This window comes from Acomys minous (assembly GCF_964271855.1).
Source record: "Acomys minous genome assembly, chromosome: 6".
NCBI classification, from domain to species: Eukaryota; Metazoa; Chordata; class Mammalia; order Rodentia; family Muridae; genus Acomys; species Acomys minous.
The window spans coordinates 33,150,566-33,170,125 of NC_140487.1; the positions used below are offsets into that span (position 1 = coordinate 33,150,566).

General features: G+C 38.0%; 1 protein-coding gene across 1 annotated transcript in view; it reads left to right on the top strand.

Annotated features, from left to right (window-relative positions):
* SEMA3C (semaphorin 3C) overlaps window positions 1-6,355 on the top strand; it is a 159,575-nt gene extending 153,220 nt beyond the window's left edge. The window contains exons 17-18 of the mRNA XM_084787253.1: window positions 15-145; window positions 3,386-6,355. Of these exons, the coding sequence (XP_084643379.1) occupies window positions 15-145; window positions 3,386-3,799 (545 nt within the window). The 3' untranslated portion in view covers window positions 3,800-6,355. The remainder of the gene's footprint in view (window positions 1-14; window positions 146-3,385) is intronic.
* The last annotated feature ends 13,205 nt before the right edge of the window (window positions 6,356-19,560 follow it).

Here is a 19,560-nt window from a genome sequence, read left to right on the forward strand (position 1 = left end):
TTTTTGCTTTTCAGCATACAGAAATGCAGCTGAAATCGTTCAGTATGGAGTGAGAAATAACAGCACTTTCCTTGAGTGTGCTCCCAAGTCCCCACAGGCATCTATCAAGTGGCTGCTGCAGAAAGACAAAGACAGGAGGAAAGAGGTAAGTGCCTGGCCTCGCTCCATCCATCAAGGTTGGGGGGTGGGGGTGGGGGGCTAAATAACCATTCTTCAGCGAGGCACAAATGAGACTGGGAAGGAAAGACGACGAAGTGGAGGCATCCCTTTATGTCAATGGCATGTCAAGTACCATCTTCTTTAAGACCCTTTGTCCTTAGATTTGAGGGATTAATTGGAAATCCTTTCTGCCAGCCACTTCTATAGCTTCGTGTTGGTCACAAGAGCTCAAGTGCTGAAGCAGAGAAGTGATGTTAAGAAACACTTGTGAAAGAAACGAGATGTGTGCAGAGGCAGAAGCTAAGACTTCGTACAACAGCACCTTTGTGTGGCTCACAAGATGAAAGGGCTTTAAAGATGTGCCGCTTTCCTCAGCAAGAAATCATGCCACGCTATAACCCTTTGTAGCAAGTAGCATTTTTTTTCTGCTGTGTGGTCATGTGTTCATTGCATTAGCATTCATGATCTTTATATGTCACTCAGGTAACTTATCCAATCCTTGTTTATGAGACCACTGCCTTTATTTGTTAGTATGGAAAAAAAAGATCCCTAGATTTACAAATAGGTACATTCCTATTCAAAACTTTCATTGATTATAAAGAACTGTTTGAAAAGAACAGCATTGTAAACTGACATTACAGTGACATATTTAAATACAGAATCCCATAATATTGATGTCACACTGTTCTGACAAGTGGGAAGAAAAAAATTATATGCACATATATGCATCCCCTAAATTTAAAATGTCATGCTGTGAGTACACCATCAATTTTGATGGATTCAAATGAAAATTGGACACCCTCCCCCTCCTCCCTGCACCTGTGTGCTGCATTCTATTGTAGATGATTTCCGTGCACAGCACTAGAAGTTGTAGAACCCAGACATTGTATCAACATGGCTGGGACCTTGATGACATAGGAAAAGCCACATCCAACTCTCACGCGTGCCTATTCAAGCATGTTATGTGGTCTTTTATAACTGGGAATTTCTTGAAGTTGAAACATTAAGTCATAGGCTGTGACCATTTACATAAATGAGGATTCAATTCTGAAGAGGAAAGGATTGGATGGATGGGCTTTGGAGCTCTCTATTTCCCCTGACTTTATTGATAGTTTAAAATTTTTTGATCAAGGAATCTTGCAAAGGACCCAGTTTCAATTCCATGCACCCACATCAGGAAGCTCACAAACCCCTGTAACTCCACTTCTGGGAATCAAAATCACTCTGCCCTCTGCTGGCTGGTACCTGTAGGTACATGATGCCTAATAACTCCCTCAAGATTACACATTTTAGATGTAAATACAATCCTCATTTTGTTTTATTGACAACGAAATGTGTTTTTGTACAGAACTTTGATAATGTAATAATATTCTCATGCATTGCATTATCTTTCTTGAATTTGGTCACATTTCTGTTTTCATTGAGAGAGATAGAGATAGAGATAGAGATAGAGATAGAGATAGAGATAGAGAGAGAGAGAGAGAGAGAGAGAGAGAGAGAGAGAGAGAGAGAGAGAGAGAATCCAGATTGTAGATATAAGAACACTTCCTACCACATAGATTCTCAATCCTTCCATTGATAATAAAATAGCTACGAACGTAAAGCAAATTCATCTCCTGTATGTAGCCTCTACTAGCCATTGATCGTTTTCTACTATAAGCCTTATGGTAACTAAACATTACCACATGGTTTTATTTTATTACCTGTGGAAATAAATTTTCTTGAAAGTCTTGTAAGGTAATGTCCTTGCAACATATTTTTAGACATTCTGTAGTGTGTGATAATTGGACAAGACTTTTGAAAACATTCAAAATTCTGCTTCTGCATATGTATGTATGTGTATGTGTGTGTGCCTGTATGTGTGCACACATGTGTGTGTATGCACACACTGAGACTACTTATGAACAAAAGAATTAAATCTCATAAAAGTTTTTTTGTGCTTCTACAAGTGAGGAAACTTGTAAAACTAAAAATAATTTCAGGACTAAATAGACATCATGTAAGAATTTCATTAATATAACTATTCCCTGTGAATTAAGAGCCAAAACAATTACCAATCTTTTTATATTTAGAATTAAACTGCATTTGTCTGAAGGGCACTGTCTTAATTAGGATTATAGTTACTGTGATAAAACACCATGACCAAAGCAATTTGTGGAGGAGAGGGCTTTTTTCCTTATATTTGCGAATCACTTTTCACTGTCAAAGGAAGTCAGAACAGGGACTCAAACAGGGCAGGAACCGGGAGACAGACGCTGATGCAGAGGTTGTGGAGGAGTGTTACTTACTGGCTTGCTTCTATAGGCTTGCCCCACCTGTTAACCTTTTTCCTTTTTTTTTTTTAAACCAGGGACTATTTATTAATTTAATTTTAAGTCTCATATAAAGGATATAACCAAAAATGATGACATCACTTTGATGACTATTTTCTTTTTTCTGTTTATTCTTCTCTTATACAATACATTCTGTTAGAAGTTTCCCCTCCCTTCATCCCTCCCAATCATACTCCCAACTCCTTTCTCCCGCGATCCACTGATTTTCCATTTCCCTTCAGAAAGAGCAGGAATCTTATGGATAGCAACTGAGCATAGCATAACAAGAAGCAATAAAACTAAGCACAAACCCTCATATCGATGCTTGGTGAGGCAACCCAGTAGGAGGAAAAGGGTCCCAAGGGCAGGCAAAGGAGTCAGAGGCACCCTTGTCCCTGTGTTAGAAGTCCCATAAAATTCCTAAGGTAAACAACCAGAACATATATGCAGAGGACCTAACATAGACCATACAGGTTTCCTGATTGCCTCAGTCTACTTTGTTATAGAACTCGGGACCATCAGCCCAAAGATGGTGCCACCCACAATGGGCAGAGCTCACCCCTGTCAAAAACTAAGGAAAGGACCAACAGTGGCATCTTCTGGAGCCATCTTCGAGGCTCCCTTCTTTCAGATAACTCTATTTTATATTGATATAAAACTAGCCCACACAGGAAACCACCAGATTTCCAGGTGTAGGTGGTACCTTCACTATCTCTTTTAGTAGTTCAGTTCCCTGGGGACAAGATTGTGCTTTGCAGAGAAAGGGGTGCACGTGTGCAGTGGAACTAACCACAATGCTGTGTGCTCTGAGAAGAAAATCTGTAGCTGTGAAACCTTTTCTCTTGCATATATTGACAGTGTTGTCTTAGAAATACAGTTTTCCATTTGGGACATTCACACTGTTTCTTTCTTAGGTTAAGCTGAATGAGCGCATTTTAGCCACTTCCCAAGGGCTGCTGATTCGCTCTGTTCAAGACTCTGACCAAGGCCTGTACCACTGCATTGCCACTGAGAACAGCTTCAAGCAGACCATAGCCAAGATTAACTTCAAAGTTCTGGATTCAGAAATGGTGGCCGTTGTGACAGACAAGTGGTCCCCATGGACATGGGCTGGCTCTGTGAGGGCTCTCCCCTTCCATCCAAAGGACATCCTGGGGGCATTCAGCCACTCTGAAATGCAGCTCATCAATCAGTACTGCAAGGACACCCGGCAGCAGCAGCACCTAGGAGAAGAACCCCAGAAGATGAGAGGGGACTATGGCAAACTGAAGGCTCTCATCAACAGCAGGAAAAGCAGGAACAGGAGGAATCAACTGCCAGAGTCATAAACTGTTCGTCCATGGGGCTTTGCTTCCAGGAACAAACGCTCTGTCTTCACCGGTCAACTACTGCGCAAAGACTTGTGCTTTCCCCATGAGAAATCCCTGACAAAGGCTGGAGACTCACTCTAAAGTGCGTTCTCTGTGAACTGAAATGAGCATGCATCTTCTTGTATGATACAGACTAGCACTAGACATGTCATGGTCCTCATGGTGCATAGAAATATTTAACTTATCCCAGATTTTATTTATAACTTTATGTGTCTTCTCTTCAAAAGCATCAGTGCAGCCACAGAAGCAGAACTGTTACACCCTCGGTTGAGCGAGGGCCATAAATTACCCTGTGCTGTTCCTGCTCTAGGGGCTTAGATTTCTAATTGTCAGTGGTTTTTTTTTCATACATGAAAACGAATTCCAATTCACAATTTTCACATAGTAAATGTCATATAAATGCATGTGACAGAACAGCCATCCAAAGTCTTGTAGGTTAGACAAATGACAGGAAAGAGAGCATCCAGATGTTATATAAGAGCAAGAGTGACTCATAAAGAGAGTGTGATGAGTTCATATGCTTCCAGTGAGTTATATTCTTGCTTTTTTTTTCCCTTTGTTTAAGATTGTAAGATGTGTCAGTGGCTGCTATCTGCCATCATTCTTCCTTTTCTTGTTTCAGAAAGAAAAATGAGTACCTTGTCCCATCCAGGCCTTTAGTGGGACATGTATCAGCAAGGCACTGGCATTTCTCCTGTTACATTATCATCTTCCAAGCAAAAGCACTTTGTTTTGGGGAAGTTATTTAAGTTATTGTAGACTTACATGTACTCTTGCGTTATTTAATTGATTTACTGTTTTGATTTTAATTTCATAATCTACCTGGCAAATTAAATGAAACAAGGATGACGCGTTGCTAGGACATCCAACTTCGCCATGGAGAGTAAAGCTATCAAAAAAGAAATGTAAGATCAAGGTATAAAATGTGCCATGTGAAGAAAAGTGTAACACGTAGCTTGTTTTCAACTTTAGTAATCAACTTCTATGATTAAATCCTATATTTGAGGAACCAGTTTTACATATCACACTGATTTTTTCAAGCAAGATATCATGGTTCTGTAATCATATGTGTGTTAAGGAGAAGTTGTTATTATGTCAAGAAAGACAGTTTCAACACAGTATGAACAAAATAGACTTGTTATAAATAATACCTATTTTTACCTACAAATTTTTCCATTTGATAATACTTCTTTAAGAATGTTGAGACACATGTTAAGGGATCTGTGTAACCATGAAAAATTTAATATTAATGATTATCTTCTAATTATATGTTTGGATTTTTATGAGAAAAGTGTAAGACTAAATTAATTTCTCCAATTTAAAAATTAAGTGGATAAAACATGGGAAATTTTCTCCTACTTCTTTTAATTATACAACTTTCATCTTTTATTTAATTTCATTTATACATGTTTATATTTCCAGAGAAAAAGAGAATTTTTTTCCAAATACTATTGAACCATGCTTTTTATTAACAATTCATGACAAGGGTAATTAAAAGGGGCGCTACCTCCTTTCTTAGTGTTATGGACAAATCTCCAGGTGGTAAAATTATGGGTAGAGGTGTGAGTTGGTGTAGATTACACGTTGGCACATACAAGAACCTGGGCTCAAACTGAAAGAGATGAGCAGAGATAAGGAGGAAGGGAGGCAGGCAGGAAGGATGGGCAGAAAAACATGAAAGAAGGGAGGGCAGGAAGGCAGAAACTGAAGAAAGAAAAGATGGGGTGAATACATTCATTATAAGAAGATAAAAATGTGTTTAGTTAAGTGATGGTAAGTTTTGATGTTCTAGAGGGCACTTCAGTGTTGTGAACACAGAGAGCATAAATGTCCCCCAAATGTGTACAGTGCTGCAATAATCTATAGTGTTCTCATATGTAAATTGTTTGCATGCTTAAAATGCTCACCTCCTTTTTTTTCTGATACATGCAAAATCAGCAGTGTGTTTACATGCAACATTAACACCACCCTCTGTGTTTGTGATTAGTCTGTTGTATGACCAGGATTAAAGTGAAATGACTTCAAAGGCGCGGTTCCCCTCGCTCCATGTAGGTTCAGCCTGGTGACAGTGCTGTTTCGTTCTATGCTATTATCTGTCCTATTTAATACCTCCTGGTTTTTACCACAATTACATTTTAAATACTCATTACTTTTCTTTTAAAGTTATAGATATTTTTATTCAACACAACCCTGACAAATGTTAAATATATGTATTTCTCAAAAACATAATTAATGCATATTGATTATGGGGGACTAGTTGGTTTTATTTTGTGTACTTTGACAATTTAATGATTTAACATGTTTTTATTTTCTAATGTACATAAAAGTATCTAGAGATGCACTTGCCCCCCCCCAATGTAGGTTTGTGAATAGATTTAGCATGATGAAGCTGTCATTACAGTGAATGCTCACCCATTGTTGAGAAAATAATCTAGAAGTAGTTACCACATGAAAATTTAATTAGAGATTGAAGAAATCATTTGTCTGGCAAAATAAAACATTGAACTCCCATGAGGATGTCTTTCACTTTCTTTTTAATATTGTAAATGTTAATGTGATAGAAACAACTGAATTGTTATTATCATTTAAAGATTCAATTATCCAGTTTATGAAAACATACCTTTAAATACTTCAGAATTTAATAATTACAGACAATGTCTTATACCAGCAGCCTTCATTCAAGTACAAACTTGCATCCATCCAGTGCCATCCATTTTCCATGTATATTCTTATAAATATATTAGCATATGCAATCTATACATTTTAGAGTCGGTATTTTTCCTTTACCCATGCCTATATACATTATTCATAATATATCTTGCCTATAACTTTAAACATTTATAGTTTGGGAATGAATATAATTGAATCTATCTACCTAGATTTAAGTCCATCCTCATGACTTTATTTTCAGAAAAAGTATATATATATATATATTTTCCTCAGTATTCTGCATAAGACCCCACCTGGAAAGTGTCAGGACAGAACAAATTTTATATTCACATGTTCAGAAATAGTTATGACATTGTCTGGTTTTGCTAAAACAATAAGGAGTCCTTCATTTGTCTTCTATGTCAAATTCAACATCAATCATCCAGGTAGAAAATCTGATGTCAAAGGAGCAGCTGTCACCTTATCAAGTAAGAGAGGTCCTCAGAAACATGAAAGAAGGAAGCCACAGATTAGCACATATGGTACATAAAAGTGAGAGGACCATTGCAGTTCTCTTCTGTCTGTTCTTGGGGTATCTACCTGCATCAGTACAAGTTCAAAGAAACAATCATTTGCTGCAACAGCTCTTCCAAGATAACTCTGCTTTTACTTCAGTGGCCTCATTGCCTCTCAGTATCTTGTTCACACTTGAGTAACTAGTTAGTTTTTAAAATAATTTAATGTGATTTTTTTTAAAAAGCTTTAATATATTTCTGATCTTTTATGCTTCTTATATAATTGAAAAAAATTTTAAGGAGCCAGATAACAATTTCTGGCATGCATTGAGCTAGCTAAAGTCAGAAGAGGCAGGCAGCTTTGCTGTGTATTTAAGGCTGTGAAAAAGCTGACGTCTAGATGAAGACATAAGCAGACCAAGCAAAACACGCTGTTTATTCTACTTGATATTTAGAGCTTTGTTGAATTCTATGCATAATAACACAGTCATAGATCATTGTGGAAAAAACATTTTATTCATTTTTTTGTAAGAATCTATCTGCCATTCTTTGAACTGACCAAATTCTGCACAAGAATCTAAACCTTTTGCAAAAGTAAAACAGAGCACAAAAGAAAAACCAGATGTACACTCCAAGTGGATGATTTTACCATCAATAAGCTGTTGATGTAGGTAACCTCTGATGGACATTCCTATTTTTATGGTTCCATGATGATATTATCTTCATTATCCGGACATCGGGAGATAGAAGACCAAGCTTCATCGTTTAACAAATGTCGTCTTCCTTCTAGCAGCCCTAATGTATTTATCAATTCACCTCATAAAATCCTACTTTCAAATAGTTAGAATTGTGTATTTCCCAGGGCTATTATGTTGCCCTGCTTGAGTGTTACTTACATAAAGTGCTATTAAAGAATGACATTATAACAAACACATTAACATTGTTTATTCTATGGAAGGTTACTTCTCAACCCCCAAAACAGAAAGAGGGTGTGCTTTTATTCTTCAAGTGCTTTTCTTCCTCTTGAGTTATCCATGCAAAAGGCCATCCAAAGAGCTTGTGAGACCAATACTGAATTATTTGTACAGTCCCAGTGGGTATTTAATGAAATTGTTATGAAAATAAGTCACCACCATTACTTCTCCGGGTATCTTTTCATGCACATGTGACTCAGTGGCTCATCACATGAAAAGATTTCTATATTTTCTCAAGTCTTGTCATAATTTCATTCTACAATTTGAAATAGGACAAGCAGGCTACGCCTTTTAATTTTCTATGTATTCACTTTGAGAATAAGTCATAAAAATCATAGACTTTTTTACTTATCTATCACATCTCAGATACTGGGACACAGGATGTCACTGATGAAGTCACTTGTTTTGAAGCAATAGGAACTGGCAGTTTATAGCAGTGGTGTGAGGCCAATGGTTTGTCTCATGGAAAGGGAAAATGACCACAGGAAACAAAATGTAACAGTGATCCACAAACCTGGACACTCCTAGTGATTTCTTTATAGACCCATATGTATATTTGGATCTATGTATTATGTACTTACATTTAAAGACAAGCCACATTTAATTTACTAAATATTCAGAATAAAATTTAATACCCACTTCAAATCTCTATTACATCTTTTATACTTAGACATATTTCTAAATTCTTTTCAATAAGTAACTGCATTTTCTTTTCAAATTCAATTTTGTCATAATTATATGTAGATAAGTGTTTCTTTTGCATGTATTTATTTACAACATGTGCGTTCCTGGCACACAAGGTGTGCAATAGAGAGCATTGGCTCCAATGGAACTGAGCCTTCATACAGACCTTTGTCAGCAAGCCTGTAGGTGCAGGAGATCAAATCCAAGCTTTTTAGAAGAGTGGTGAGTACTCTGGACCACTGAGTTTTCCTCCCCTTCCCAGCAGGTTTGCGTCTTGACTTTCACACAGTTCAATACTCTTTTCTAGAGCCTCGTGAAGGTTTTTTCCTTGTAACTATCCAGGTCTCCTGGAGCATCGCCTGATTTCACCCAGGGAGAGAAACAAAACACTATGATGCAGATCTTACGACAGCAACATGAGGATTTCCATTCTTCTTACTAATGTCCATGTATAGAGCTTTTTCTGTAACAGTTTCCACGTGGAGCTCATGTGGTCCACCATTTTCTGTTCTCCTCTCAGGATTTTATATAATACCACACCAATGGGAATTGTGTTCTATAAATGGCAAACATATTTGAAGTGCTTGGATGTGTCTGATGCATTTAAAATAATTAAATGATTTTTTAAATGTGGAAAATGAAATGTATAATTATAAACTTTAAGCATCTTCAACGTCCAGTAGTATTAATTAGAAAATAAGCACATTTGGTCGAGTTTTCTACACAGCAGGCTTTGTGATTTGATTTGCAAAACACATGAACTAATGAATTTCAAGGCTTTGTCTTTTCAACTCACTACTTTTACAATTATTAATTAATTAATTAATTAACTTTACACTCTGACTCAGTTTCCCAGTTTCCTCTCAGGCCATTTTCCTATATCTCCTTTCCATCTACTCCTCTTTTTCTCTTCAGAAAATGGGGGGGGGGCCTTCCCATGGATTTCAACAACTCTGGCCTATCTAGTTGCAGTAAGACTAGGTGCATCTTCTCCTACTGGGGCTGGACAATGCAGCCTAGTAGGAGGAAATGGTCCCCAAAGCAAGCAACAGAATCAGAGACAGCTCTGACTCCCACAGTTAGGAGTCTCACATGAAGACTAAGCTATACAACACTAACATATGTGCAGGGGGCCTAGGCTAGATCCATGAATGCTCCCTAGCTGGCAGTTCAGTCTCTGTGAGGCCCTATGGGCCCAGGTTACAAGCTCACTACTCTTATCTGTGCCAATCTACGGTTATCTAAATACAAATCTCATGGCCCTGTAGTCAAAGTTAGTTGAGATCATTCTACCTAATGTAAAAAGAATAACATAAATTTTGGCCATTATTTGTATTGACTCTGCTGTTAAAAATTATTTTACTTTATTAATCTTTATGAAACACTCATTACATTAAAAGCCCGATACATAGACACAGATGTTGTAATAGGGAATACAGTAATAACTCTTATGGCGTGACATTCTCCACAGGCAGAAATAATTGGACAGTCTCTCAGGTATCTCGTAAGTTAGGGTAGGTGTATGAAGGAAATGAAAGAATGGTGCAAGCATCTTGTGTACATTAAGGGACATTCCAGATAGAAGAGCAGACTAGTAAGGCTCTCAATTAGAAACAATTCAAAAATTAAAAAAAAAAAAAGTCACTAATCCAAATGTGAGATCAAAAGCAACATGTCTCATATCTATCAACCAAGCCACCAGGGTCAAGTTGACCACAATGATATATTTGTTTGTTTATAACATAACCAAAGCCAAGGAAGTGACAGTCGGGATTTATGCTCTATAGAATATACATCTGGCTCTGTTAAGAGGAACTTTGAAATGGGAAAAAAATAGAAAATGAAGAAAACATCCAACTATGACCTAAGACAGACGATGTATTGAAGTGTTGTCTTCTATCCATGCAAAGAGATAACCAATTGTAACAGTCCCCTTTGGGGTGCACATTTGAAATGGACAGAAGGGTTGAAAGGCACTAATACCATCCACTGGGATTTAGGAAGAGTTGCTCTAGGGGAAACACCAACATCAGAAAAGGTCAAGAGAGCTCCAGCCATGATTCTGGAACTAGAATGTGCAGAAACTGCCAAGGGGAATTTTTTATCCAATAATTTCCATAGGAATAAATGGCGTAGGTTTCACTATGGGGGACCAAAAACAACCACGATGCTGTACAGATGCAAGGATCTATGGTGAGCTGTGTCCCATGCGAAGTGGATCTAAACCTTGGTGGCTGCGGTTCCTTCATTGGATGACAGGCCACTATAAACACTAACTGAAGATATAATAGGAAGGATCAATGCATCATCCCTCTGTAAGATCTTGGGCGTCAATACCCTATTAATCCTGGTATTATTTACAGGGAAAGAAGGGATGCAGTTTTTTCAGGATTTGGAAACACACTCTCTAAATGAAAGGTCATTTATACAATGGAGTTTGTGATAAGATATCCCTTTTTTAGAAGAGCAACATGCTTTCTTTGTGTCCTCAACATTGAATTAAGGATTAAGGGTCAGAACTGAAGCAGGGAGCCCAGACTGTTACTTCTCAGTGTACCTCCTCCACAGATGGCTACTCTCCTTTGCCAGGTTAATGAAGGGGAACGATTTCTACAAAATGGTCTCCAGACTCCCCTGAGATGCCTGCACCAGAAGTTGGCATTGAGGATGGAAACTGGAGAAGAATCTAGTTTCCTTCTCTGTAATAGAATAATTATGAGCTTTCATACATGGGCAAACTTAAGGAATATTAATCCCAGGAAGAGGAAGAACAAATGACAGAATTATGTGCTTGCCTGGTTTTGGTTTTAGCCTCCATTGTCGCCAACTTCAAAACCAGGAGCTGGCACCATACATACTATTACAGCCATAAATTATCAGGGGAGACTCTTAAGATTGTCTCAAATTGTCAACAATTTTTCTTTTAACTTGGACGGAGGAAGACATGCAAACTTTTTATAGACTTCTTTTTAATGCCTTCATTAAAAAATGGAGAAAATGGTAATCGTAGCTTTGTTAAGCTCATCTATGGCCTCTGACCCTTTTTTGTGGTCACACACGGCAGGCTCTGGGTTATGTTATAGCATCACACTGCTTACATACAATCTGTAAGTTTTGTCTCTTCCCTAGTAGTGAATAAACTTGGTATCTGAATTGTGTGTTATTCCTTGCCTGGAGTAAGTGCCAGCTGTGTAACAGCCTGCTAATTGCCTAAAGCATATGTGTTGGTTGTACTTGAGGTTTTCATTCTGTGAACTCTCATAGACACAAATAGTTAATCAACACAGTATTGCTGATAGAATATAAACACAAATATGAACAATTATTGTTTTAAAACATCTATAGAAATGCATTTATGGTATGCTAAACACAAAACTCACTAATCAAGTAATTCAAATACTATTATGGGCCCCTATGAGAAACTGCACTGTGTCTCTTCTAGAATAAACTGTGACAAAAATAAAACACAGTTAATATAAGATGACAGGGAAACAATAGGAGCAATATTTAGTGCACAACACAGAGAGGGCAACAGAACATGATTTAACATTATGTTTTTTCTTACTATGCTATTTTCATGGTTTTTAATCTATTGATCATGGTGATATTTCTCTGATAAACATAATTATATGAATTTTTAGGTAAAAAAGAAGCCCCAAATTTAACAAGGACCAAACTGCTGAACTAAGTACTTGGAAACCACATTGGCTTTAACCAGGATAATCAGAAAGGTTTCTAACTACAGGGAGGACCTAGGAATGGGAATACTAGTTTTAAATACAGTAAAGTTTGTGTAGAAATAGAAGATGTTTTCCATGGGTTTACAGAAGAGCAACATGAATACTCATACACACACGCAGACACACACACACACACAGACACACACACACACAGACACACACACACACAGACACACACGCAGACACACACACACACAGACACACACACAGACACATACACACAGACACACACATGCAGACACACACACACAGACACACACACACACAGACACACACACACACAGACACACACGCAGACACACACACACACAGACACACACACAGACACATACACACAGACACACACATGCAGACACACACACACACAGACACACACACACAGACACACACACGCAGACACACACATACAAATAATCTACAACTTATCGTAAGATACAGTTCATGGTTTTTATGTGGGGTGTGTGTGTGTGTGTGTGTGATATGAGATGATATATAGATATAGGCTTTATATATATATATATGAGAGAGTAAAAGTATCGGCCCTTGATTGTTGAAAAAGGTTGATCAATGTAGAAAGTTTCAGAGTCTATTTAGTAAGGAAAAGATGAGAGGGAAAAATTTACCATGAGTAACTAATTAACTGATTGCTGTCCAGTCTAGAATATAAGTTTAGAGAAACCAGCCTCTATGGGACAAAGAGGTCTATGAAGATTAGTCGTCACACATTTGTTTAATACAGTTGCCATGGCACCCGCTTCTAGGTTTGACAAGTTGTTTGAAACCCTCTCATGTACCGTTGCCTTTAACCTGGCAGAGACTTTCTTTGTGATAGGTACCCTATGGTGCATTTGCTCCTCAATTCATTCCCTGATAATTAACATACTGCACAGATCCAGGCAACAGTAATACTGATGAGGAACACCACGTGCATGCAAATAAAGCCTCTCCTTTGCAAATGCTTCCTGTGAACAAAAGCAGAATGCCCAAGTGCTCCATCACTTCCCAGTTGGCTGAGGCACAGATCACAGCAAGATTACATGGTTTCCCATTCCTGCTCCACCTCTGAGAAACCTGTGAGAAGTGTCCTACGTTCCAGCATATTGAGCTTGGCAGTCTCATTAGCTCTTACATCAGCAGCGACTCCAGGCTGAAATCCTATCTTTCTGTGATCTGGTCTCTCCCGAAGGTACTCTTTGGGGTAAAGGAGATCCTAAGACCTCAAGACCAAATGATATGGAAACCAAACTAGCAACACTCATGCTAGTAACAACAGGCTACCCTTCTCCACAATTCAGCAGGGACCTCGAAACTATGCTACTCATGTGCATATTGCCAAGCTGTGAATGTCAGATTGGACTAAATTAATAATTTCTGAATGCAATTTAATTTTGCCATTTTTATAGTTTGAGAGGTTTAAAAAAGAATAAGCTTTTAAAGTAAAAAAAAATGATAATAAAGCTAATTAATTGCTGGGGGTTGTACTCTATCCCATGATCTTGTTTAGTTTTCATGCTCAAACCTATGACTACTACTGCTACTATTTCCCTTTACAAATGTAAGAACATAAAGGTAATACAAAAAAGACATTTACCAGAAAATAAGCAGAATGTTTTAAATATGGTGATTATTTCAGTATACAGAACTACTATGTATGTTCCTTGAGACTGTGGTAAGCTTTAATGCTGGTGCTAAGACAGGAAACATCAATGTGATATATATAAATAAAGACTTCTAGCAGATGCTCACATTTGTACAAAATGATTTTATCATTTGTTGTTAGAATATCTACTGGAAGTATAGGAAAATAATTTTAAATTTTCACATTATTATTTTGCCATGAGAAAATTAATAAATAAGATAATGTTTACAATATGAGTTTATTTGTGAAAACTGCATGCATTTTATTCAAGAAAATCTTTGAGGCAAACCTAACTTAAAGCTTACAGTTTAAAAAAAAACATAAAGGCAAAGCAAATATGTTATCAGGATGTGTTAAAATACACAGGGCAAGGGAACAATTTGTTTTTAGTTAAGCAGTTCTCATGGAACAGAATTCTGTGTGGTGAAAAGTGTGAGGGCAGGTGGGAAACCAAGGTGGTCCCTAGAGCTGTCAAGGCAAGCATTTTGCAGATGATAAAGTTGAGGCATAGAAAGAGGCCACACATTCTGCAACAAAGCCAGACTCTCAACATCTCCATGTAGTGCTTTTTCCATATACATGAGTGACCCAGAGGCATGGTTATGTAGCAGAAAAATACACACATGACCAAACAGTTATTCTTCTAGGCTGTCAGCATTATATTAAGAAAGGGCTTGAATTCCTGGAATTCCAGTTCATGGCCTAGCAGCTGTTCAGTTGCCCTGTAAAACTAGGCCAGATTTTTTTTTTTTTTTTAGTCAGTCTCCATTGGCTACACTCAGCTAAACATGGCTTAAGTGTAAAACAGGCCAAAATGACAGGAGAATATTGTTTTTCATGACTCTACATCTGCTTGAGGAAGAAGTGAAGAGTCTCGGCCTTTAGATCAAATTGACAACTTTTTCTAGATTCCTCAACAGTAGTTATGGATTCTCTTGTCAGCATCACCTTCCTTTTAAATTGATGTCAAGAGGGAGATGAACAGTCACAGCTGTTTAGGATAGAAAATCATCTGAAAGTAGCTCTTTAAAGAGCCAAGGTAGCACTAGTGTTTGCCCTGTCTTTTCATGAGAGGCAGCATATCAGTCCCTGATTGGAACCTCTGACATTACCCAATATTCAAGATGCTACCTTCTTCTACCTCTGCCTTCCACCTCTTCCCTCTATCTCAACTGCATTGCTACTGAAAGCTGACTGTAACCACAAATCACTTGTGAGCCTTGATGAAAGGTAGATTTTCACACAATAGGTCTGAGACTATAATGAAGGTTCTCCACTTCTAACACCATCCTCACGCTGCCGATCTCCAGGACAAACATTTAGTGACAAGACTCTTGCTTTTATAATTGATGATAGAGAGAATGAAGGGAAATTATGGGAAAAAAAGAATAGAGTTCATCCCCCTTTTTCTTTTATTCCCAGTACTTGTCAAATAAATGTTATATATTTTCTCTACAATCAGAGATAGCAACACCAGAGAATGTAAAATTCTCTTTTTCATTCAATTCCTGGTATCTTTTGAAGTCACAGATGGTGATGATTTTGCCAAAACACTCAATTTAGCTTACTCTTCTTAGCAGTCACTGAGTAAATTAATATTATTTTGGTGTGCTCATTTTCAAATACAACTGCTTTCACTACAGTACCGTCTGAATTGAGTTGAGCAGGATTGTAAACATTTATGAAGTAACAGCAGTCTAGTTGGTCTAGTAGACAAATAAGGGGACAGAGCTTTCAAATGTAACATTTGCTTGCTTTATGGTGTAAATGTCACTCTCCTGATCAAGGTCAAAACACCTAGTGTAGAAAAACCTAATATAGGCAAACAAAGGGAATGACTCAATTTGCCTTCCAGCTTAGAGAATGGACTTTACCTTGAAAAAGAGAGAGAGAGAGAGAGAGAGAGAGAGAGAGAGAGAGAGAGAGACAGAGAGAGAGACAGAGACAGAGACAGAGACAGAGACAGAGACAGAGACAGAGAGAGAGACAGAGACAGACAGACAGACAGACAGAGGTAAGAGGGGCTATTCAGATGGGTCAAAGAGCCTCTTCCAGAGGTCCTAAGTTCAATTACCAGTAACCTCATGTGGCTCATAATGATACATAAATGAATCTAATGCTCCCTTCTCACACTCAGATGTAACTGCAGACAGAACATAAATACATTAAGAAAAAATAATACATAAGTAAATAAATGTTTAAAAATATTGAGGGATTGCTCAGCATTTGAGAACTCTGGTTCTCCAGAGTTCCTGAGTTCAGTTCCAGCACCCACAATGTGACTTGAAGCCATCTATAACTATTGCCCCATGGAATCTGATGTGGATTTGATGCCATTTTCTGCTGTGTGAATGTACATGCAGACAAAACACCTACGGACATAGAGTACATAAATAAATAAAGACAAGCTGGATACCTAAGTCATAGTAGACTCCCAGGGGGATATGAGAGGGACTCTAGCAGAGACTCCTAGTAGCAGGAGTCATAGAGAGAGATTAGACACCCTCTATCTAGACAAGTATCCTATAGAGGGAGGGAAACAGCCACCCACCCACAAAAACTTCAACTCAAAACCCACCCAGACTACAAGATTTGCAGGGATAAAGATAGAATAGATAAAGTAGAGATTGAGAGAAGGTCCAACCGATGCCCAGCGCAACCCAAGACTCACCCTATGGGACAGAACCAACCTCTGACACTATTAATAACGCTTTGCTATGCTTATAGACAGGAACCCAACAGATCTGTCTTCTGAGAGGCTCCCCCCTGCAGCACTTCAAACAGATGCTGAAAAACAAAGACAGACATTGAGTGATACATAGGGAGCCTTGTGGAAAAGTGGAGGGAAAGAGAAAAGGACATGGAGGTGAGAGGAGCGTCACAAGAAGACCAATAGAGCCAACTAACCAGGTCCCAGAGGGGACTGCTAAAACTGAAGCACCAATCAAGGACCTCACAGAGACTAGTCTTGAGCTCCTACAATGATGTAGCTGATTAGCAGCCAAGGCTTCGTGTGCATGCCCTAGTAAGGGGAATGCGGGCTCTCTCTGATATGGACTCTCTTGTCAGCTTTTCCATTACTTTCCCCTGGCAAGACTGCCTTATCAGGACATAGGGGAAGAGGACAAGCTCAGTCTTGACTTGATGAGCTGGGGTTGGTGGGAAGAGGGGGGCTTCCTTTTTAGCGAAGGGGGGAAGGGGATGAACGGAGGGAGATAGGATGGGACTAAGAGGTGAGGGAGGATGGGCCTATGACCAAGATGTAAAGGGAATAAATAAATTTAAATTAAAAGAGAGATGAGTCTACAAGAAAGAAAAAATAACAGAAAAAATACAGAAGAAAAACAAGGGGAGGATCCCATCGTCTCTACAGCATTATGTCCATATCAAGGCTTCTATTTCATTGACTTCTGTCTCAGTCACTTTCTGATATTTTCTTCAGATTAGAACATAGGACTATTTTTTAAATTCTTTGGTTCTTTATAGTAAATGACTTTTAGAAATAAATACTGGATTGCAGATGAAAGCAAGTATAAATATTGACCCTATTTAAGATTGTTTTCAAAGAAAAAGTCGGAACCATATGTCCAACTTTTTAATTAAAAATAGAGTGAATGTCTTTGAACATATTGAATGAATAAAGTTTCATAAGGTGTAGATCTTTCTAGGAATTATCTACACTTCTGAAGTAATTTTACCTGAAGTGGTAAAGTTGTGGTGATACAACCTTCAAAATCTAGTTTGGAGGAAAGCTAGAGAGTAGAATCCTGATGAAGCCAACAATCAGGATTGTTGGGTCTACCAAGGACTCTAAAGTGTTAGAAACTGGCTAATTTAGTGCAGAAGATTTCTGGAAATATAAAAGGTTGAGACTATGATCTAAAGTAATATAGCTTTTGAGTAATATGCCTGACAGTTTTGTCGATAATAGCTAAGAACCGGCATAGGCATAGGTGCATATTTAAGAATGAAAGTGAGTAACGTTGATCTGTATTCTTCTGTGTTCTATGCTTCACTTGCCAACAGAGGCAAAGCACCACGGGAAGACTCAGGAACATGAAAAAGAATTGTATCTTTTGTCATTATCTTTAGACTATAATTCCAAACACATAGACTCATGTGCTTCACCTCACAGCTACCTCCATGGTAACAGATATCCAGGATGAAGGTTCAGATCTGCACTAAGATAAGCAAATAAAACATTTTCTTAGTTAATAGATGGGTAATGATGCCACCAGTTTTATCACTTCTGCAACCTCATCTTCAGACACAGTGTTCACATTACCTTCAAATGTGCACTTAAGTATCAGATACCACCTAACTGTCAGGCACGGAGAGAGAAATTAGACTAATCTTGGCAGTCTGAAAGAAAGATGTTGTCAAAGGTCATCAGTAAGTCTGACAAAACAGTGCTCATTAACAGTGTCTGTCAGCACCTCCATTTGGAAGTAATTTGGATATTTTCAGTGACCCAGTCAGCTCCCATTGGCTGGGCAGTGACCTTGGCCAGGGTGAAACCTGGTTGCTGTAGCTCCTACAATATACTGTAGGTGGAATCCAGGATGACAGACGGCAGCAGGCCAACAAAGAGGAACTTGTCCATCACTGCTATTCAAGATGAAACTGCTCAACAGTGTAATTCAGCTGGCACAGGGCTTGTGGGTACACATGCCACGGGAGAATTGTTAAGTTCCCCTAATGTTACAGACATGCTGTAGTCTTATGATCTTAATGTTTGTGAGTTTGAGGAATACACAGAAAACTGGCATTGCTCTTCAACTGTAGTTCTCAAAAATCAATACCCTCAGCACTTTTGACTATGCACTTACCATGTATTCAGTTCCTGAGCAAAGCCTAGTTCTTCTGACATTTTTTTTCTCCATGCTTATTAACAAATTGAATTGATTTCTAGGTGAGACAGTACCTTAGTCTTCTCCTGGACACGGCCCTTCCCATATCACAAAAATCAGTATGAAGTATCTCTACAATGGAGTAAATTATTCTTTTGAAGTAGCAGTTTAACTAGATTTTGAAAGTAATTAAAACAATTAGAGAAGCATTAACCCCTTAGATGATAAAGTCTTGATCTATTTTGCAGTTTTCCAAGTTGTATCAATATCTATATATTAATGAGTGTGTATCTACACACGTATGCACATATAGATATTTATGTATATATGGCTATATATACATATATATATGAATGATATTTTGAATGACATAGCACAGCATTTCATCTCTGGAATGTGAGTCTTAGTAATTCTAGAAATAAGGTACATTTATAATCAGCAAAGTTCTTAATGAAAATGAGAATGCATGTAAACTCTGATGGAAATGTATGCATGGAAGGATTAATCAGTATGAAAATATGCATAACTTTCAGATTCTGAAGGACTTTTTAGCCTTTGTAAACTTTTTAAGAAATAGAAAATGTGTCTTTCTTTTGACTGCACGGTCCAACACTTTCTCCCTTATTTTTCCCTTGGCTTCTTTGAAATGGTTTTATTCCTAATAAAAG